General features: G+C 43.0%; 1 protein-coding gene across 2 annotated transcripts in view; it reads right to left on the bottom strand.

The window, feature by feature from the left end:
- The window catches only part of LOC101588206 (myomegalin), a 188,613-nt gene that overhangs the window by 16,860 nt on the left and 148,566 nt on the right, over positions 1 to 23,187 (bottom strand). Inside the window, exons 26-38 of one of the 2 annotated variants that reach the window (XM_023706474.1) lie at positions 18,682 to 18,914; positions 15,410 to 15,845; positions 14,389 to 14,581; positions 12,821 to 12,937; positions 11,106 to 11,631; positions 9,574 to 9,809; positions 8,387 to 8,438; positions 7,521 to 7,621; positions 7,309 to 7,431; positions 6,512 to 6,664; positions 4,417 to 4,602; positions 1,748 to 1,999; positions 486 to 617 (exon numbers count right to left, since the gene is read on the bottom strand). In XM_023706474.1, coding sequence (XP_023562242.1) covers positions 486 to 617; positions 1,748 to 1,999; positions 4,417 to 4,602; positions 6,512 to 6,664; positions 7,309 to 7,431; positions 7,521 to 7,621; positions 8,387 to 8,438; positions 9,574 to 9,809; positions 11,106 to 11,631; positions 12,821 to 12,937; positions 14,389 to 14,581; positions 15,410 to 15,845; positions 18,682 to 18,914 — 2,740 coding nt within the window. Of the gene's footprint in view, positions 1 to 485; positions 618 to 1,747; positions 2,000 to 4,416; positions 4,603 to 6,511; positions 6,665 to 7,308; positions 7,452 to 7,520; positions 7,622 to 8,386; positions 8,439 to 9,573; positions 9,810 to 11,105; positions 11,632 to 12,820; positions 12,938 to 14,388; positions 14,582 to 15,409; positions 15,846 to 18,681; positions 18,915 to 23,187 lie in introns of both variants that reach the window. The other variant, XM_012512690.2, reaches the window with a different exon arrangement.

The following is a 23,187-nucleotide window of genomic DNA, read 5'->3' as shown; positions in this document are numbered from 1 at the left end:
GCAAAGCAGGCTCAACTCCAGTCTATGTGTGCCTCTTCTCAGTGGATTCTCTGCACATAATTATCAAGAGCTACAGCTGTAACTGTGCTAAAGGGCAACCCCATGGGGAAAGGTGGCCTCCAAGCAACAGCATCTTGGGCATTGAGTGCAGGGAGAAGGACATTTCGAAAAAGTGGGAGGTTCTTTTCAGATACAGAAAATGCCAACCCACTAATCACAAGAACACAGAGGATCAGCGAGCAGTTTGATGAGGCAACAAGCCAGAAAACTCTGGGAACCCAGTTCTGCATTGAGGGAAGTTACTCTCGAAACTCACATATGCTCTTAAATAGGACACTTGCCCCACCTCCTTGGTTAGACTGTCTACAAGGAAGTAGAGAAACAAAGCAGATGCAAAGTCTTTTGGGGGATGGGAGCCTCCACCTAAGGGCCTGCCCTTCAGAAGCCCACTACACACAGCTAGAAGCAGGATGGGCTGGCCCTACCACTGCCCCTAGCCGTGGTGCTGAGCCGGTGCTCCAGCTGCTCCCGCAGGCGGTCGTTGATGCAGATGGACTCCTCCAGGCGCTGGCGCAGGTTCCGGATCTCCCCCAGATGCTCCTCCAGCAGGTCAGCCCCTGCAGCCATCCGTCGGATGTGGAGAGAAGTGGGAAATGAGAACACAGCTTGTTGGGGGTGAGGGACAGAACTGACCGGTAGCCTCTCACGTGATCTCTACACATCATCACCCTTCTGCCAACTGCCTCCTCTCAGACAGGCACTCAGGGGCCCCAGGTAAGTTGTGGACAGAGTACATGACCTTTCCAGAACAGGATGGACCTTGCCAAGGAAACGCCATGAACCTCCACTCAAGTAGACGTCTGGCAAGTGAAACAGAGTGCTAGTGCCATGTGTTACAAAAACACTGATACCTCAGGACAGGGCCTGCTTACTCTTTGGAGAGGTTTGGCTACTTCCTGGGTGTGGCTTTGAGGATGCTAGAGAAAAACCCACCTTGCCTTTCTTCTTACTGAAACATGACTGAACATTTTTTAGCAAGGGACAAAGACTTTCTTTACCCTTACCCTAAGGTAAGAAGAGTACATGATCTTCAACTTACCCTATGTGATTAATGACTGATACTGAATGTGTCCATAAATTACTTTCAGTGTGGAAGAAAGGACAGTCTACTTGGATCTAGGGATCCGAAGTGGATTGGAGAAGAAGGACCATCCACCAGATGTTGGAAAGTAGGAGATATGCTGACAACAGCCTGGATCAATTATACCATTTTGCATTGGGTTCAGTTTTCTTCTGAGGAAGACAACCTTCTTACTGTTAGACCTGCACTGCATCCCACCATCTGTCTGCTTACCTATACTCTTCCACCTGGCATGATTGGGTTTTGTATACAAGACCTACGTATGGTTGGGGGTCATGTGTCCCCTTCTGTAAAACTGACTGAAGGGAGAAAGATCCCGAACATGTCTGGACCTGGCCTTCTAGAAAGGTCTGAGAGAGCAGGGTATGAAAGAGCCAGGGTGAAAAAGAGTACAGAACAGAAATGCGAGAATGCAGGAGGTGGAACCCTGACTTTCCCATGTCCTGCAGGACACAGTGATCTCGGGTGAGAAGCACGGGACACATCCTCCTATTCATACTCTGATGCCAGGGACTAGGGGAGGAAACAAAAGCCTTGCCCAGGTAGGGAAGGAGTAAACAGAATGAGATCATTTCAAACACTGGTCTTCTCAGCTCTTTGCTTTACCTGTGGGTTTGGAGGTAAGCTGGTACACTGAGGAGCCTGACGAGATGTCCCCAGACACACTCCCTTTCTGAGGCCTCATCATGTCCCACTGTCCATTGTTACTCAGGTACCCAGGTTCTAGGATTCCGCCCAGTTCTATGGTGCCCCGTGGAGGAGAGTGAGGCTGTGCAGGACTGAGGTAGTGGGAAGAGCCAGTTTCCAAGTGGCTGCTTGGCAATGTAGCTGCAGAAGCGGAAGGAACAGTGCTGACACCTGGGCAGAAAGAAACAGATGTGAGAAACAGTGTCAGAAGAGAAAAATCAGCAAACAAGGGTGTGGCTGATGAGAATGGAGGCTGCCTGGGGACACGTGGGATGCAAAGATTGCAGTCCGTGCAGGGTACCAGTGTGGTGAGGACTTGCTATCTAGAGGTAGAGCTTTCACTCTTTGTATCTTTTGGTATGAGGTGCCAAGGGCTCGAGCAGGGTCAAGGAAAGTCACCTGCACACACCAAGGAACAGTCCAGGGGCCCCACTCTTGCCTTCTTCTATAACTTCTCACTGAAGAGTCCAGGGAAGTTATACTCACTCCGCAAGTCAGCAGTCAAGAGTGCAATAGGATACAGGATTGAGGACACCTGCAAGCAGGACTATTGCTTGCCTAAGAGCATTTGCTTGCCCCAGAGCTAACTGATCAGTCTTTCCCTTCCTCTTTTTAGGGTTTTAAGAGGAGAAAGGGAACATAAAATCCACCTAGATACAGCTGGACATGGATGCTAGTGATTTAGGTCTCATCCAACATGATTCAAGAAATGCGGAGTATGACACCTACCCAGAGTCACTGAATGCCATTCTGAGGGAGAAGGCCTTATTTAAATTTTTTTTTCTCTGATTCTAGGTTATGAAAAACAATACTAAAAGAAAAGGGAGGACAAGAGGTGGACAGGGTGGTGCTTTAGAAAATTCAGACTGCTTTTATTCCAGGCAGCTCTCTCTAAGCAAACAGGAGCAAGTTCATAATTTTATTGCAATTAGCACTTGCAAATGTTTATCCTCAATTGTATCTTCTTCTCAAATTTGGCTACATGATTGACTGATCTGAGAAAATGTAAATATACACACATACACACAAACACACACACTGTTATGTGGTTCTCCAAAGGGTTAACTTTAATTGACATGGGACATATATCTCAAGTCCTGGATAGCTTAAAAATTATCCCAGGAGATTCTAATAGATAGCTAAGTTTAATGAATATTATCATGGGTCTTTCCTCAGGGGTCTCCAATTTGCAAAATACTAAATGTGCATTAGGATAGTCAAGAGTTAAAGACAGAGGTTAAAAAGTTTAAGCACCTAAATTTTAAGAGGGGTTCAAGGAAGATACTATTTCCCCTCTCTTTCACACTTTTTGTTTCACCTAAACCCAAGGAAAAGGAAGAAATCAAAAGTTGAGAAAGTTAACTTACTCTTTAACTAAAGTCATGGGAGATTCCAAGTCTATCAGCAACAATGACGGGTACTCTGGGAGCAGACTAAACAAAGTGTCTGTTTTCAGGGTCAACAAAAGAAACAGTCTGGTCCAAATGATATTGGAATAGAAATGACTGGCTGTGATCTTCAGTCACTGAACACCCTTGACAGGGTTACCTTTACTATCAATATATAGTTTAGCAAGTTTCATTTAAGGTAATTTCAAGCTGTTTTCTAATTTTTTTTTCTTTTTAAGAAAGAATGCTAGAGAGCAAATTCACCATATGAAGTTTTTTCCTTCTTTTTTTCTAAACCAGAAGGGATAGCAAAAATGTAAAATTTTACGGTCAGGCATCTAACCCATAAACACATCACATCGTTTCTAAAAGATGACTTACACAGTCCCTGAGTTATGTCATTATATAAGGTTTGTCTTTGGTACTTTGTGAGGTTTGACAGGAGGATTGCAAGTTTGAGCCTCACTTGAGCTTGGCAAGACCCTGTCTTGAAAAATAAAGAGGGTTGGGCTTGTAGCTCAATGCCAAGGCCCAGGGTTCACTGAAAAAAAATGTCTTGGAAGTCAGAGAATAAAAGGATGGAAGCCAGTCTTGTCACCACGCTTCTAGCTACCCAGAAATCTCCTGTACCCCAGAGAGGGGCTGAACTTTGTACAACAAGTAAAGGGCTCTGTCACTTCTGCTTCTGAATCTATCACCCTTTTAAACTCAGGCTGATAATCAGCAACTAAATAAGATTAGAAGTGTTTCATAGAAGGAGATGTAGCAGCCTCACAGAGCTCATAAATGTGGCTATGGTTTTTTCTTTATGACCAGGTCATCTTGCATAAGCAGCGCATAGAACTTTTTTTTCCACCCCCTGATAGAAGTATTTGTCCAGGCTGCCAGGATTCAGCATATCTGATGGTACCCAACTTTGTCAAGAGTGGGTAGGTCTAGATCCTCTGAGAGTATATATAACTAGTAATGAAACATACATATCAGAAAGATAGCAGTGATTAAAAAACAAAACAAAACAAAAAAACAACCAAGCAGAGCTTTTCTAAAAAAAAAAAAAAAAAGCAAGCAGAGCTTTTCTTTTTCTTCATGATACAACATGTTCCTCTATTTTTTTCAACTGCACTGTCACACCAAAGCCATGCACAGCAACACAGTATGGGCCGCCACTCGCAAGCACACGAAGGCCGCAGGAGTGCTCACTTTCTCCCAACTGCTTCTGCAGCATCTGCAGCTCCTGCTGAGCCTCAGCCAAGGACACCACCGGTGCCTCACGGCAGCAGAGGAGGGGAGGACCAGGGGGGCGGAAAGGCAGGAAGCCGGTCGGAGCTGAGGGCAATGGTGCCTGGGGGAGGCTAACCGGCTTGGGTATGGAGTTAAAATGAAAGCCTAGAAACAGAAAATTAGGGGGAAAGGAGACACATCATTAGAGAGAAGAGGAGATAAAAGTATGAGTAGGAGAATGAGATGGTGAAACCATTCTGTGATCCAACAACATCACCAGGGTGGGGGTGGCACTTAACATGGTACAGGCTGAGCTGGCTAAGGGCCATCCTTGCTCCAGGGAGCCCGGCCCGGCTGACCTCTATTTCCTCCCTTGCCAGGGGTTTCCTGCACACACGTTCTTAGCTCATCTTTAAACCAGCCAGCTACAGAAGGCAAGATGGCATTACTCCTGCCCGTGTCAGAATGGCTGTGCCCAACTGCTTTCAAAGGTGCGGGGGCTGCTGCTCCTGGCAGGAACCAGTCTTTGCCCTGGGACAAGTGTTGCCTGATGGCTAGAACTGCTCTTCTGAAAGCAGGGTCCCTCCTGAGAATGGAGTATAGTCTTAGGAAAATTTGCTTACTAGCACAGTGCATGCAGTTTGGGATGCTGATGAACACAAACTTTAGATGCCCAAATCAATGTGTTCATCTACAGATGGAAAATAGTGATCTTGGTGATGTGGTGGAGACACAATGGCTTATAGACCTGTATGGATGGGTGTTTGAGTCACTTAGGAAAAACTTCTAACATATGCCAATTCTTTAGTATTAAGGCAGACCAACAGAACTATAAACTCAGGGAACAGGAGTTGGAAATATGCATTTTAAAAACCTTTCCAGGTAATCTTCATGCAGCCAACCTACAAACAAGTCTTTAGGACCCTGGTAAGTTTCAACGTTTGATTCTGTTTTCTCTTTCTTAAAAACAGCTAGAGAGCAAACAGACAATGGAGAGAGCACTATTCAAGTTCAACCTGTGGAGGATGTCTAATGTAGAAGACAGTGATTACATTTGAAAATACAGTCTGTGCCTGTCTTGCTGACATCATGCCAGAGGAGTACTGCAAAGACCCCAAATTCTCAAGTAATATCCAGGCATCTACTGGGGAGGAATTCTGAGTGTAAAACTCCAATCTTTATGTTTGAGCTGAAAGCACTAAGCAGCTGTCCACAGCCTAGGTAAAGAGCTCGGCTTCCCCCATCCCATTATCTACTGGTCCAGCTGCTGTCCACTTTGGGCCAGAAACTTTGAGCCAACCTAGGCTCGGGTAGACTGGGACATTTCCTCCTTCTTACAACTGTGGAATGGCCCTTAGGAGAGACAGGGGTCAGTGAAAGAAAGCACTGTGTTCTCTGAGAGCACGTCTACCCAAGCCAGAGTTCACCATAAACACCCCAAAGCAGCAGCCAGGCAGCTGTGGTGGGAGGCAAGAGGTGAAGCTACAGATGGCCCTTTCCCTGCCATCCCTGGTGCAGAACTGTGAGTGATCAGTGCAGCCCTGGGCAGCTATATGGGCTCATGTAAGTAGAATGCACCCCCTCAGGCCCCCGCAGGATATGTACCACATACGTATCAGGATTCCATTTCATCCATAAATCCATACGTGGTGGTACAAAATGAAGAGAATTTTGCTATGAAGAAATGTAGAACACCTGCAGAGGGTCACTGTACAGAGTACATGGGTAACATGCATGAGGGATTAGTAGATATGAATTTCTTTCTATTCTTTGGCTATAATAACCCTAATAAATATTTTGCCTCTTTGTTCTCCAGTGTGAAATGAGAAAAGGGGAATGTTTATTTGAAAGGTATTAGATAACTATAATCAAAACTGGTATACAAAACAAAGCCTGCTCTGGATTATTTTTTCTATAAAAATACATTTTCAAAAGTCAGGCATAGTTGGTGACTGGGGATGTCTCTGGATTTTTGTCTAGGACATGATGCCCCTGATAGTTTATACTTTTGTCTCCTCAAAGAGACAGCTGAGGAACAAGAGATGAAGCTACTGCCCCACTGACTGTTGCATACCTGGATGGGCCTGGACGGCCTCCTTGGGGAGTTTCAGGGGAGTTGGCAAGCTGATGGGGTGGCTTCTCGATTCAGGCTTAACCCCCTGAGATGCACTGGTTGCTGATGGATTAGAAGACAATACAGCAGAGTGACTCGAATGATGGATGGTATCTATAAAACCCATGAATGAAAGAAAATGTTTGGTGTTCTTCAGAGAACTGGAATCCTGACTTTATAATTTAATCAGGAGCACCAGGGCTGGAGTCTTACTGCAATGGAATGCTCCAAGCACAAGCACTCTTACAGTGTTCATTTTCTTGCTTTAAGATAGAAACTTTGGAGAGACAAAACACTTAAAGGTAATAGTAGGCCCCAGAGCCCTGACATCATGAAAATGGTACCTCCAATAAATATCAGACAAGACTGATGACATCCACAGACACCCACAGATGTTCAGAGGACACTGCTCAGGAACTGCAAGAGCAAGATTATTGCAGGAGATAGGAGATTTTAAAAGGGGAAGTCTATCAGACAAATTCAGGGAAGAAGAAAAGCCTTTTCCCATCTTCTCACTCTCCACACTATCGATTGTCTTGGGCCCAGTAGTACACATGCGCAGATGGAGGCCAGGATGACAGAGGAACATGTATGTCAGGAGCAGGGCAAAGATCCTACCCCAGAGAAGCCTATGCTTGGCGCTGGTTGATCCTAAAACCGTTTCAGCCTGATAGAGCTAAGGTAGAGCTATAGCCCTGGTCTTCAATGTCTCCTCTTACTCTAGATAGAGATAGCACCACTCAGAAAGTGGAGGCTACCTGAGTGACCAGGTGAATCTTTCTTCTCTTCATCGTGAGTGTACTCGCTGGCTACATCCATGTCAGAGCAGGCTTCTAGCTCATCAGACAAAAAGGAGGTGCTGCTGGGAGAGCGGGGGGAGTCAGACAGAGCATGGCTGCTGATGCTGCGAGCAGCAGAGGGGTGTGGAGCATCGTGGGCAGATTTTGTGCCTGCAATGGCTGTGGCCAAGCAGACAGAGCATGGCTGCTGGGAGGTGAGAGAGACTGGGCATCCAGCTTGGCCTGAAGGACTTCGATCACTTTCTCTTTCTCCTGCAGCTCCATGCTGAGCCTGGGTGAACAATGAGGGGAATGAGAAGTGAAACCAAGACCGCACAGACTACCTAGCCCTGTTATGGGAAAAACTATGCAAGCCAAGGGGATCATTCTGCAGAAAATAATGGAAATAACTCTTCTCTAATTAGTGGTGAAGGGTACATGGGCTATACAGTAAGGACCAATCCTGTAACGGCCTGCAGCTTAAGGAATGGTCCCTCAATAGCTGCATTCTGAAGGTCATTTGTTATCATGTCTAATAAGTCAAACAAAAAAAAAGACAATGATAAGTAGAATCACCTAGATGACTGAAGCATAAACCATGCACTATCCAGGTTCCTTGCAGTAGGTACAGTCATGTGATTTTTTTCTTCTTCAAAGAAATTAGGTGAATTTTAAACGATGTCAACCCACCTGAAGGCAGGTCAGCACTGCAAAATGCTTGTCCTGGTCATTAAAGACAAGGGACACAGGGGGCAGGGAAGAATCCTGGGGTTGAGAAGACTATTGAAACCTACTTAGTTCACATATGTTAGGCCACATCCAGGTTACTAAGCTTGGCCAAAAAAATGCCAATAAAATTATATGCCCAAATTATATTATCCTAATAGAATTATATCAAAAAAGAAGAAAGAATATGATTAAAAATAGTAAGGTGTTCAATGAATAAATTAATTTATGACTTTCAGGTTTTTTTTTTTTCCCCCTACTTTTCCCCTCTAACTTGTGAAGTTGTGGCTATCCTTGACTCCTTGGGCCTGGGGCCTGATTTCTGAATTACCTGAGGGCCAGTGGTTCAAGTCCAGCCTTTTCTTTCTCACTTTTATGATCTTCTGAAAATCAAAATCAGAAACAATAAAAATTAAATAATAAAAATTAAACAATAAAAATTAAAATACTTATTCATTACAAGCACAGGAGTTTACTCAGATACAGAACAGTGATTACACACATATCCATGATAATCATTTAGGTGGCCTCGGGGTTGTTTTTAGAAAAATGAGCTGGCAGACTCACCTGACCTCACCAGGCCGACTGTTTTTGACCTGGTAATTACCCTCATAACTTCATCTGCCCTGAATTGGAACAAACAGTTGTTGCAAAGGAATATCATTTGTCTCATTGATCATGAGACTCAGGCAGGCCCAGCTGCCTCCTGGAATAATCTAGCCGCCATGTGTTGTCACAGCCTGGCTCCCACACTCTTTTTTTTTTTTTTTTTTTTGGTCTTTCTTTCTTTCTTTCTTTCTTTCTTTTTTTCTTTCTTTCTTTCTTTCTTTCTTTTCCACACTCTTAGCTGTGTGTCCCATCACTACTTTCTTATAGAGCTGTTTGTCTCGGAGGAGATAACAAATAGTCTTGCTCCAGCACTGTACCTGCTACCAGTAGATGGGCTGGTTGGCCCCCAAATCAAAGCCTTTTATATCCATTCAGGTGCTCCCAGGGATTTCCCTCTAAGTAAGAGGTTTAACAATAACCAATATAACTCTTAAGCTATTATAGCTACAGCCTTAATTATGTCCGACAGGCACAGTACTTTGTTCACATTTTGCAGTACCTGATGTATAATACCATGTAATGAATGAGGACAACAAAAGGATGAGTCACTTGCCAAAGCAAGTTGATGGCAACATCTGGTCTAGAGCTAGAATCTTTCAGTTCGTAGTTCAGGGCTCTTCTCACTGTGCCAGTGCCACGTGAGCTCATCTTCTCCTTTCCCCCCTTAGCACTAGATGGATGTTACCTCCTGCCATAAAGATCACATTCCACAGGCCATAAAGTCTGTATGGTTGCAACCATGGCATCTCCAGCCCAGAGATTTCCTCTGGGTGTCCCTCAGTGGCCAGTCCTGACCCTCTAACAGCCTTCAGGACATGAAGTAGGAACTGGACCCTGTGCAGTGGAGATCTGTGGCCACTGGGCCTGTCACTGTGGAACTGACTACTCCAAAGCCCTGGGCCGACTCACTGGTGCTGAGCTTGCTGCTGAGCCTCTCCATCAGCTGGCTGCCCTGGGCCAGCTGCTCCCGGAAACTCTCTCCCAGGTAGTAGTCGATGTCGTTGCTCCGGAGGAGGTCTTCAAAGGATTTCACTGTATCTTTTGTGTGTTGAGTGAGAAGATAACAAATACCTCTCCCTTCTCGTATTTTTTGCCGTAGATAGGAGAGTTCCCGGGCCTGATCCTGAATCAGGGAATCATATTTTCTAATGTAGGAAAAGACAGGAGAGTGGGAGAATGGAAAAAGTGAATGACAAGTTATGGGACCTTTCTCAGAGCTCTCTGTGAGAATTTACCTAAGGCTCCACCGAGCTGACTTCATATACCCCATAGGAGGCAGCTAAGAACAAATTACTTTCTGAGAAACTACTATATCAAAAGCTTAGGATGGCACTTGTCTTCAATTATTTTATATGTATTAATATATCTCCAAGTAAATCATAAATTCTGTGGGAATGAAGACAACGTCGTGTTTTATACTTCATGTAGCATCAGTATGACTTACAGCAGAAGATATATACTTAGAATCATCGAATACTCAATCTGGATAAGACCGCCATGTCTTCTATCTCAAACACTATCTGACACATGAATATCTTCTATATTTTGCAAAGACGGCCATAGAAAATGTAGCAGAAGTTATCATTATGCCAAGTCTAGGAGTAACTTTTGGCTAGCAACTTCCGCTTCCAACATTAGAAGTCATCTGTCCTGTAGAAGCAAAGCTACTCCGAGAACAACACACTATGAGAGGCCCAAATCAGAAGGAAAAGCCTTTTAGGATAAGAAGTCACATTGACAGGCAGAGATGCTGTGAAGCATCATATCCCTAGTCATGTGAATAAATAAGCTTCCTAACTATGTGTGCACAGCCCTGCCTTTCAGATAAGTCCAGCCTTAACTTCCATGTGACAAGAGCTATAGGGGACAAGCGGAGCCAGTCATTCACAGACTCATGCGAGATGACAGAGCATAACATTTTGGAGTGGCTTGTTACTTAGCAAAAGATAACCAGGGCAGATAACAATATGGATTCTATTCAGTTCTTCAAAGCATAACAATAATAGTAAATACCATGTGTTACACAATATTTTAAGCACATATATTACTTCATTTAAAGCTAAAACTCATCTTTGAGTTGTTTTCTTTTTATTATTCTGATTTAATACATAAGCAATTAAACTTAGAAAGTTTAAGTAGGTTGTACTGCTCAAAAGTGGCAGAGCTAGGCTTTCAACCCTAGAAGTCTGACCTTAGTCTTACTACTCTCCTATACTATTTGTATTATCACTTTACCGATTTATCCCTGACCAGAAATTGCAGAGACTGGGTATTTCTCAGATATCCAGTGTCCTTCTGTCTTTCCTTAGACATGCCACTATTTAAATAAAAGCCTTTCTGGTTGCCCTGATTGGCTCCCCTTCCCCTGCCTCAGCTGCTCTATTCCAAACACAAGCATAGGCACTGTCAGGTAAGTAATGTCCCATCAGTTCCCTCCTTACCCAGGCCATGAGGCTGATCTCAGCTCCTCGGCCAGCTTCCCTTCTAGTCCAGTTTTTGGGAGCTGGGCTTCCAGCTGGGACACTCGTTCGATGAGACTCTCCAGATCCTTTTTGGCTTGAAGTCCTGGTGGGTAGAAAGCCCCCGTGCCATCAGACAGCCACTCCTCATCCTCATCAGTGACACTATGAGGTGAAGATCCTTCAAGGGCACCAACAGCCCTCAGCTTCCGGGGTCTTTCCAGACTAGATGAATAATCACTTGTAACCGAGAGGGACCGGACTCGGCTCTTGAGGTTTTGAATGACTCTGTTGGCATTCTGGAGCTGGATTTTCAGGTCTTTGATGTTCTTTCGCAAGGCAGAGATGTCCTCTGACTTTCCATATGCCTGGAATTCTCGCTTTCCTAGCTGGCTATCCAAAGGCTTCTTCTCGGGACAGCTGACCAGAGCCAGGCCTAGGTTCCCCTGCTCAGAGCACAGACCCTCCATGTGTACTGTGTGCCCAAGGCTGCTGTGCTCACCACACTCTGAAAAAGACAAAGACATCTTTGTAAATACAAGCTGGATATACTGCTGTGGCCTCTCCCTTTGAGAAAAGCAGTTTTGGTCAGAAGGACAGAAATTGCTAGAGCAAAAGTTGAAGCATTACTTTATTCAACCCTGACTCTGTACCAGGCATTCACAGGTAGTACTTCTTATCCTCCCCAGAATCTGCTAAATTAGGCACAGTCACAGTCCACTCAAGTGACTGGAGAACTCAAAACTCAGAGAGGTAAGCTAGCTAGGTCTGGATCCCTCAGACTAGGAGACAGAAGACACAGAATTCAAATTTGCCAATGTCCTGTGTCCTTTCCACACACTGTTGTCTGCTAAGTGAAGCATTAATGTGGAGCTTATATATTTAGAATGACACGAGAAATGTAAGCCAAACAGTTTTGCATACTGACAGTTTAATGCTCGCGTACATTATGATGATTTAGTGCTCTCACACGTTTTGATGATATGGCTTATAACTGGGTGAAAAATAGGCTTAAGAAAATAAGACCCCTGAGAAATATATCAGTGTTATCAATAGGTGTTTTTGGTTTTGTCAGCAGGCAGAATGAGAACTAATGCACAGTACTCTCATAGGACCAGGTTCTGTTCTAGCATGTTTTGTAAAGATCTACTTATTTGATACAACTACCCAATAGGTTAGGCAGTTGCCTTATTATCATTTTACAAATGAGGAAACTTAGGCACAGAGCTCACAATGGGGATTTGAACAAAGCAATCTAGTTCTCAGGACCTCTTATCTTAACTAGTATGCCCCACTGTCTCAAGAATGAGAGAGATCATGCGTGTTTCTCTCCTCAGTTTCAATTTAGCAGTGCCCTAGGATTATAGTTCTTATATAAGCAAAAGAGAATTTTGTTTTTAAATTTTATGGTTTATACAGTTTCTTCCTTAGTAAGTAGGTCTTAGTATTTTTCTATTATAATAAGTTGGGCCAAATTTTATTTTTATTAACTGCAGATGTTGTAGACTAATGATGGCAGTTCAAACTCAAATTTAGTCTCTTTTGGACAACAATTCTCCCAACTCGCTGTCCCTCTTCAGTCCTGTGTTTCCTCTGCCACAACATTCCATGACTCATCAGATGTGGGAGTGGCTTATACCCCCTAAATATAGCATGTGATTCCAGGGAGGGAAAGGAAGCCCTACCCTTGCACTTACCAGGGCTGGTGGTCTCCTCCCGTTCAGCCTCATTCTCGCTTCGGCCGCTAGTCTCATAGCCCAGGTCCTGGAGGTCCACCTGGATCTGCTTGCTGTCCTGCTTCACTAGGGACTCACCTGCTCAGAAGGACACAGCGGTGTAAGAGAGTAGGTGGATCCCACATACCCTTGCAAGCTCAGTGGCACATACGCTGCCAAAGTCAAATCTAGAATGATACACATGCTTTTTTGGACTCAGGTGGAAGAAGAAATCACCTGCTTTAAGTTGCAGGACTCCCCTACTGCCCCAGGAAACATAGATTTGCTACTGCTGATCTTGGCTCTGATAAGCAGGCTTAGTTGGGACCAGACATGTTCAAGTTAGATACTGCATACTATGATCTCTGGAAGCTCTGATGAAACTAGCAAGGCCTTTATCCCCAGGGGCTCAGTACATATCTGAACGAAGATGAATTTAGACCCGTAAGACATCTATACCAGTACGGTCCAATAAGGTAGTTACTAGCCACATGTGCTACTTTATGTTAAATTAAAATTAAATAAAACTTGACATTTCCAACTTGCACCAGCCACACTTCATGGGCTCAATAGTGATGGTATGTTTTCAATGATTCTATCATGGTGCAAAGAGAAGCAGGAAAGAAAACGGTTACATTTCTTGTTATATAGGTCTTGTTTTGGTCTTAACCATCCAGCAGAAAAGTATAAAAATGAGGTATAAAAAAGTAAAGCCATATTAATATGCTGAGCTGTAAAAGGCTCAAGTCAACAACTTCTGACATTGCCAGTTCTACGGATAACCCACTACCATTATGGACTACTGGACTATACTGGATTATTCTGCTGAATTCACATACCTACAATATTTAAATGGCAAGAGAATACCCATCTCTGACAAAACTAACAAAAAAAAAGGATACAAATGAAGGACCATTTTGTATCTGTATATACAAAATGGGATAGATATACAGCTACTTTCTCTTAATTCAATGAGAAGAAAGATTTGTACTAATAGTGTTTGGGCAGGATATCATGTCTGCATCTTGTACTATGAATAACCACTATGAAGGCAACAATATGCAATTTATTAATTATTGAAACTGTGCTAGTAATCGGTTTTGAAACTGTCTCATTGCTATTTGTTTCTCAAGAAAATTAATTTAAAAAATAAGCAAAGCACCTGCTTAGGCAAGCTTAGGCAAGTGCACAGGGAACATGGTTCAATCCCCAGGCACCACATGCTATGCCAGTCCCACCCCCAGTGTGGGCTGAGCCAGCCAAAAAAAAAAGAGAGAGGCAAGGGAATTTACTGATGACACTAGAAATCGGCAAACCTGTTAGCCCATTTCCTCCCTTTACTCTCACTAGAACCTTGAAACCATGCTTTTCTTCCTTTATTCCTCTTTGACATTTGCAAACGAAAGTACAATATGCACACCCACAGTTCTAGAACTATGTTCAGGAATGAACTTGTTCTAAGATTAGGGCAGAAAGTAAAATCTGCACAGTGTGTCGTGTCTCAGACAGAAGAAAGACTTCAGTGACAGTGATGCTGGTGCTATACTCACTAAGTATGGTTCTGTATTTCTCCAGCTGGTTAGCCTGGGCAAAGACTGTGGCTTCTGAGATTAGTAGCTTCTCCTGGAGGTCTTGGTAGCGTTGTCTGCATTGCGCCAGCTGGGAGCGCAGGTGCTTGGTGGATCCCGGTAGGCTAAGCTCTGATTGAGGCCTACGTTCCTGGGCCAGGGGCTGGTTAGTGAGCTACGAAAAGGTAAAACCAGAGATCAGCACAGCAAGGCGTTCCTGAGCTCTGTTCCATGGGGTGACAGCCACTTCCCTCCCCACAACACTGTACACTCTGCTGCTGTGTCTGCCACAGCACTGTGCATGCCTTTTGGTAGTTGCATGCTTTCCACACAGAGCTCCCGGAGAGCTGAGATGGTGTTTTATTCATTGCATATCCATAGCATATAGCACAGTGCCAGTCTAGTCCACAGAGGAGCTCTCAGCAAATGGTTACTCAGAGGTGGGAGGGAAGAGGAGGAAACCTGCACTTAACCCTCCTGGAATGCCTGTCCCAGTGGGCTTTGCCAAATCTTCACATTCTCCATCTCAGTGAGCCCTTGGCAAAGCTCCTTCCTTTAAGTATCCCATCCCTTCCGAGTCCCAGGCATAGACACTTGTGATATGTTGAGATGGATACAGCAGTGATAAGGAACAGAGGTCATTAGGTACCACTTCTAGGCTGCCTCAAAATCCAATACATCCCAGTATTATGGCATTTGTATTCTATTAAAATGATCTGCTTTGTGGCATTTCCCCCATCATTTGAGTATCTTGAAGTACAGATCAAATCTTATCATTCATTTCCAATGCTTGGCATGTTACCTGGAAAACTAAGGAATTAAATATTCATGGTTTTATGTTGTAAAGCCTATCTAAAACTGAATGGGTGCCTTTCTCATCACCACCTCCTGCTTATGGTACAAAGGTACGGTTCCCCGCCCACAAGACAGAAATGCTTAGATAAAAACTGAAATCTCCAGCCCTTCTCCAGTTGTTTTCCATTCCAGCCATGCCTTCACTTACTTGGTGGGCATCCACTGCAATGGCTGCCCCCAGGTCAAGGCTCTGGGGTCTAGGGGAAGGCCTCATGGTCACAGCGTCCTCCTTTTGGTGTTGCTGTTTCCCAGGAGAACAAGCCAGGTCCGTGTTCATTCTGTCGATCTCCTTGGCCAGGTGGACAAGGAGCTCTGGATTAAGTTTACTATTTCCTTCCTTGCTGCTCAGTACCAGCTGTTCTTTGAGGAGGCTGATGATGTTGTGGGCATTCTTCAGCTTTCCCTGGAGCTTTCTGAACTCAGCCTGAAGGCTATTCTCATTCGGACCCCTTTTGGGGACCACAGTCTCTACCATCACCTCGCCTTTCTCCTTGTCTTCCTCCATCTCCCACCCATCAGACATTGCTTCTCCCATCTGCTCTTTCAGCTCTGCATTCTCAAGGCAAAGGCTCAGCATAGTATTCCTGAAAGAAACACACAATCAAGGGCCAGACCTGGTCTTGAGCACCCCTCCTCACAGTCCCTTCACCCACATCCCAGTCCATAGTAGACTCAGAGGTAACAGTAGTATGAAACACCCTCAGAGAATTATCATATCACATGTATTTCATACATGAAAAAACCAAGGATCACCAGTAATATAAGACTTTCCCATACCAAATATTTCCACAGCTATTTGGTAGCATCACTATCACTAAAACTTTTGGTCTTAAGACCCCCAATCCAGATTTTTTTTTCTTTGTTGCATAGGTTCTATTTTCAGTGGCTTCTGGACACACAAAGGTACTTACACTGTGAAGGAAAGATAAGAAGGACCTTACCTATGACTAATTATCATTATGGATTCCACAGTTCTATTATCAGTCTTAAACCACTAATTGTACTTAGTGTTGAACAACTAATAAACTGGCATCTAAAGACACATAAGAAATAAATAATACTGATGAACTATAATCTAGATGTACTTATATAATAATATGCTATATGTTTAGGTCATGTGGTAAGAGTTAACCATCATGGGAGCAGAAACTGTGTCTGATCTGCTCAGCCTAAACCCTCAGGGCCCACAAACGTCTGTCGTATAAAATTTTTAGTTTGAAGAAATGAAATTGCCTAAGATAACTAATTTTCAACAACACTGAACCCTTTCCCCCAACACATCCTTTGCTGGGGTTGAACAGAGGCAATAAAAGACGTGACTCTCACAAGGCAGTTCACATGACCTCTCTGGGCCTCAGTCTCTTCGCATATAAAATGAGGATTATAACACTTACACAGAAAACGTAATTATTGCATTAGTGGATGTTAATGAAGTTACACATAGGCATGATTAGCCCAGGATCTGCAGTGCAGAATCATTCAATCCCCTGCGACAGTACATCCGTGAACCTGAGAAACACCAAACCAGAGGCTCGTGGGGTTGTTCTAAATCAGCTTTGCAGCGAGGCCTAGGACACTGCATTTCAATGAAGTTCCACAGGTGATGCTTAAGCATGCTCCACTGAGCATGCTGAACTATTACAAAGGCAATAAGCAATTCACAGCCCAAGTGTCTGGAGTTGGCTGTGGAGCACCTACATTGGGTTTCTTGGAATCCTGAAGCCATGGAGCAGAATTTATCTGGAATGATTCAGGGAAGAAAATACTCTAGGATACAAAACTCAGATAAACTATCTATGAGGCAGTTTTTCAATTGAGAAGGCGAGAGACACGTATGTTACCAAAACTAGAGTGTGTGTGTGTGTGTGTGAGAGAGAGAGAGAGAGAGAGAGAGAGAGAGAGAGAGAGGCACACATGACATAGTATGGAAAAGAATATTTAACATTATGTTATACATTTATGTTTTGAGGTAAACCCCCTATATTTTTACAGTACAAACTAATGAAAGAAAAGCTCAACGAAATACTACTGAAAGGGTGGGTGAAGGACTACATAGATTATAGCTCCTAATCAGTACTTCTTATATAAGGTTGGGTAGCAAGTTAGTTAACCATATCAGTTTTAAGTGAATAAATCAGAAAAGAGGAGAAAACATGAAAGTACCTACAAGTGACATATAGAATCTAAAGACATGCGCTGTCATGTATACATGGCATCTATAGAAATTTACACACACACAAGTTAAAGCAAACTTATACTTTAAGTAGAATTAAAGTTATGATAAATTATGATAAGTCATCATAAAAGAGCCAAGATTTAGAATGGTTATAAGGACTTTTTTTTTTTTTTTTTGGCTGCCTCAGGATGCCTGAAGGGCAGGTCTGGAAAGGCATGAGGATCTGGGAATCGAACCACAATAGCCTGAGCCTGACTGCCTTTGCTTAAGCAGGTACGTAAACACCTGAGCTAATGGGTAGGTCCCTAGAATGGTTATAAGAATGCTTAAAATTCTTTGTTAAAATATATAATATATAGAAAAAGGGTTAGGTGAAAAAAAAAAAAAAAAAAAAAAAAAAAAAAAAAAAAAAAAACAGCCAGCTTCCAGGGCTCCAGCCGCAGACCATTATGCAGTCTTGAGCAAGACTCTTGCACTCTTCTAGGCCTCAGATTCCTTAGCTGGGAAGCAAGGACAGCAGGCTGGGTGCCCAGCATTATTCAAAGAGGCTGAAGTTACATGGAATATACGGAGCAAGATTTACAAGTTGCACCACTGTATAGGTGTACTCAAAGCAACAGGCTATGGTGATTAGAGCCCTCAGGGATGAATTAATACATGGGTTAATCTTAGAGTATCGGTGTTTCCCAGGCACTTTTTGATAAAAAGCCATTAAAAGAGTATCTGGTCTAGTTAATGAATTAGCCCCTTGCCCCTTTATAATATTGATTAAGCATCAGAGATGATGAAAATTGTTCATCTATGACTCAGGCAGTCATTGTTCTGTAAGGCGAGAGGTAAGTGAGATGGTAGGCCTCTATCTACATCCTTCTCCATATAGACTGCTTGACTTTTGCACGCAGCAATGAGACTTCTGGAATAGGCGATTCCTTGTATGTTTCAATCCATGCAGAAGTACGATAGCAATCATACATGTAAGAGGATATACTCATGGTTGCATATGTATGACGGGCATAGGTCGACATTATTGTACTGAATTAAGACCAGGTTTGCTTGGATAACAACATATCCAAGTTGCCATTGTCCAATATTATTAACTTTTCTCTAAGTGATTTTCAAGAACATTAAGCCTAGGATGTGGCACAGACAACCCTACGGCAGCACACACACCGTGGTGGCTGAGAGGTGAGTCTTGGCTATGGTGACTCATAGTAGGCTCCTCTTCTCTAAGGAAAATGTCCTACCTGATGTGTGACACAGAGGAAAATCCTGCTTCCTCAATTTGAGACTTTAGCTCCTTGAGTTCCTCCTCAGCTTTCTTCTTCTCCTCTAAGTGCTGGTGGATCTCAGCCTTCAAGTGGAGCATTTCCTCCTGAAGACACCTGTTACTGTCCTCTCCTGCCAGGGAAGGGGTGGGAAGAGTTGTGCTCGGGGTCTCCACAGCTGCCAAGCTTTTCTCCAAAGCCACCTTGATGAGCTGAAAACACATCATGGTTTAAAGAAGTTTAGGTCATTAAAGAGGATCCAAAAGGAACATGTGTTTCCAAGGACACTCTTCGAGTGGGAACAACAGGAAGGCAAACTACAGTGAACTTCGTCTAAGGACTTCGAGCTATGAAGGTCCTAGAGACCAGTGCTGGCCAGGAGAACACAACTGCTGAGCAGGAGGAATTACTGCCAGGGAGAAAAGCAGAGTTCAGAGATGGATAACGAACACACACACACACACACACACACACGTTAAAATAAACACAAACAAATGAATTTTATACGGGTCTGAGGGATATGAGTGCTACAGTTCTTCTGTTTCTGTGGAACAGGGTTGTCTGCGAGTCTTCTTACAAATAAGGGAGCTTCAGCAGCTGTGCGTCTCTGGGGCCCTGACTGCAAAGGTTGTGGCTCGAGACACTGTGGCTCGATGCCCCAGACCCGCTTTATAACTCAGGCTCCAAAGCAGAGGAGCACAGGGGGACCCCAGATGCTCAGGGAGGAAACAGGATCACTCAGTTAGAGCACATGTGAAACTGAAGGTAAAACAAAGCAAGCTCAATTTAACTGGCAGCATGGGAATCACATCGTAGCACTGTTGAGAGGTTGAAGGGAAGCCAACCTGCTCAGCAGCCAATTACATATTTTGGATATTACACTTGTGCAATACGGTCAGCCAAATTCTTTCTACAAATCTGAGCATATAAGAAGAAAAGGTAAAACTTCTCAATACTTCTCCTTTTTTAGTATACTGGGAGTCTCTCATGTTTTAATTAAAGCAGACCTTATGGTTTTTTCCTAAAATGGGAATTTGTGAACTTTTATATTTTCTTGTCATTCATTTTAGATATTTCTCCAGTTGTTTTCCATGTTTTTCAGAGTGTAGAATCAAAATCTGAGTATATAATCTACAAGGATTCCAGCCTGTCTGTCCAACATTAATGTACCTGGATGTCACGTCGGCTTCTTTTTTCCTCTAAGGAGCAGCCTTTGGGAATTACATTTAACTTCACAGCAAGTCTGACTCCAAATTTTCCCATAGCTATTTCCAGGACATTTGTATCTACAAATATTGCTACTTGTGTATTTGTCACTTATAAATTCATTTTAGTTATACAGAGTCATTTCCTGACTACCAAAGCCATTTAGATGTTTACTGTGCATCTCTATAAATCATGTAATGGCCACCTAATTAGCAGTAATTTGTCAAATTAATTATATGCTTTATACTTTGATTCAGATCCCTGATACTGGACAGAATAGGGTCCACAGCAACTTACATAAGTCAGTGATTGTCAGACCAGCTCGGGTTAACACAAAGCCATTGACTTTTGCTATTTTTCATAACAAAGTTCGGTGAAATCAAAGTCACTTCTTTGTGGTAGGGTTCATTTATACACAGCACAGGAGAGCCTGCTGGTTAGCTCAGTTGTTTGAGCGCCTGCTTATGCAAAAGCAGTCAGGCACAGGATACCTAGGTTCGATCCCCAGCTCCACATCCGTTACCAGACCTACTCTTAAGGCAGGCTGAGCCAGCCAAAAAAAAAGATCCTTCTATACACAGCATGCATGTGCATAATATTAAGTACTGTTGTGAAAGGCTGTAAAGAGCTGTGCACCTATATTGTAAAGAAAGAGATCCACAGACACAGCTCACTCAGTCCCTAGGCATCCGCTCCCAGCTGGGGCTTGGGAGCTTGGCATTTGGCTGGCTCCTGACAACGCCTGTCTCTAAGACTCTGCTGCCAGGCTTACGCTAGTGGGCCCTTCACTTGTGGCACCAAACATTTGTGACATAGTAAAGAATGGGGTGCTGAATAAACCCCATTTTTTTAAGGTTTATGACTCTACCCTTCATTTAAACTATGTGATTCCACCTTTCTATATAAACTGTTTATAACTAACTTAAATGAAGATTACCTAAGTCTTAAATGTAGGTACAATATTAATTCTTATCTGAAACTTAACGGTTCCTTCTCTTTAAAAATAATATCTAATTTTATTGAGACCAGTGCATTTTTAGAGTCTTCTGGATACATATTACCTTATTCTACTGGTTTCAATTTATTTATTTTTTAAAAGAAAAATTACAATTTATGATATATTAATATCAGAAAGAAGGGACAGCCAGATAGCTCAGCTGACTAAAGTCCTGCTTAGGCACAGCCCAGTGGCCGGCTGGGTCTCCATCCCCAGCATGCTGTGCCAGCCCCACCCCCAGGAGATGCTGAGCCGGCAATTGAGATGGGGCGTGGGCCTGTAATCACAGTGCTTGAGAGGCTGGCCCTGTGCCAAATACATAAAAAAGATATTAAAAAATCAGAAAGATCATAAGGTCCATCTGGCCTAATGGTCTACTTTGAATGACTTTAAATTTTAAATATGAAAGTAAGTCCCTGAAAAGTGATTCAGAACCTATACTTTTAATTAGTTTTTATCATTATCTATAAAAGGTAAATATTTATATTTTCCCTGAAGGAGAAATTCTAAAACTTGAGACATTCTAATATGCATGGTATTATGTATCAGATGTATGCCTTAGATCTATTTTTTTTTTTTTTTTTTTTTTTTTGGCGGAACCGGGGGATTGAACTTATTATGCCCTTGCACTTGCCAGGGAAGCACTTATTCCACTGAGCCATCTCCCCAGCCCCCTAAGATCTATTTTTAATTATATCTCTCATAGATTTTTTTTTCTTTCAAACTACTGAATACACTTGTGCTATTGGTGCTATCCAATTCAACTCTTTGCTAGTTTCCTATATGCCCTGAAGAGGTGTACTGCAGATCTAATTTCTCATCTGAATGAGTTATTTTGTTTTTATTCTTATGTTATACAATATCTCTTACAATTTGTCAGTTCTCAGATATCACTAAGGACTAAAGTTAGCTTTGCTCAAATACTAAGCATCATTAATCATTGGGGAATGCAAAAATTAAACCACAATTAAATATCACCTCATATTTGTTAGAATGGTTTTTTCCCACCACCCCAAAACAAGAAAGAAGTGTTGGAAAGAATGCCAAGAAAAGGGAACTCATATATTGTTGGTAGAAATGGCAATTACTACAGCCATTGTAGAAAATGGTACACATAATCCTTAAAACCTAAAAATAGAATTACCATATGATCCACTAAGGAGCTGAAGTGAACACATCAAAGGATGTCAGCACTCTGATGTCAATTGTAGTATTATTTATAGTAGCCATGGTATGGCTACCTAGGTGCTCATCAAAAGATAAAGAAAGTACCAGAACGCAGGCCTGGCATGCGAGTGACACCACCTGGGGCCTGCCGGATCCTGAATTGACCTAGAGCCCAGGCCTGGCCTGTGAGATGACCCTGGGCCCACCGGACCCTCATTTGACCCAGAGCACAGGCCCGGCATGCGACGTGTGAGTGAGACTGCCTGGGGTCTGCCAGATCCTGAATTGACCCAGAGCCCAGGCCTGAGATATGAGTGAAACTGCCTGGGGTCTGTTGGATCCTCATTTGACCCAGAGACCAGGCCCGGTGTGGAACCCTTCAGCAGAACTCCCTGCAAAGAGGCCAGAGGCAAGACCCACCCAGCTGATTCAGGAGCCGAACATCTTGCCAGAGTAGCACAAAAGGTTCACCTCCAAGGGTTGCAGCAGGAAGAAGTGGAGCACAGCAGCCAGACTCAAGCCACACCCACCTGAAGGAGTCTAAACTTCGTAGATCTGGACCTGGTGCTAAGGTAATAACTCTGTCTAAGTTCTACACCAAAGGTCAGAAGACAGTGGCATACAAAATGACAAAGAGAAGGAACAAAATGCAGTCTCAGCCCCGAGTCCACCCTGAACAAATGCAGAAAACACTAGCACTGAGGAAACTAGAAATCACACACCTGAAATCTCTGAAATAATAGTGTTGGAAGTAAAGAAACAACTGCAGAAAGGCATAGAGGAAATCAGATCAGAAATAATTTTTGAAGTAAAAAAGAAATGACAACTATAATCAAAGAAGTACTAAGTGCTTCTAAAGAAGACACTGATAAAAAAAATAGAGCAGAATAAAAAATGATGGAATTTTTGAATAAGCAATATAGGAAAGAAATAGAATGCATGAAACAGACTCAAAGTGATATACAGGAAATTAAAACCTCAATCATAAGCTGGCAAAACCATTTGAATGAAAGTGAAAATAGACTTACAGACCTTAAAGACACCATTGCAGCTAGTGAAAAAGAAAAGATCTCTTAAAAACAACTAGGATACAGGAAAAAATAATTCAATACCTG

The sequence above is a fragment of the Octodon degus genome, unplaced genomic scaffold (assembly GCF_000260255.1).
Source record: "Octodon degus isolate 3935 unplaced genomic scaffold, OctDeg1.0 scaffold00257, whole genome shotgun sequence".
Taxonomy (NCBI): Eukaryota; Metazoa; Chordata; class Mammalia; order Rodentia; family Octodontidae; genus Octodon; species Octodon degus.
The sequence above is the reverse complement of the archived record's forward strand: the minus strand, read 5'-3'. Positions and strand labels throughout refer to the sequence as shown.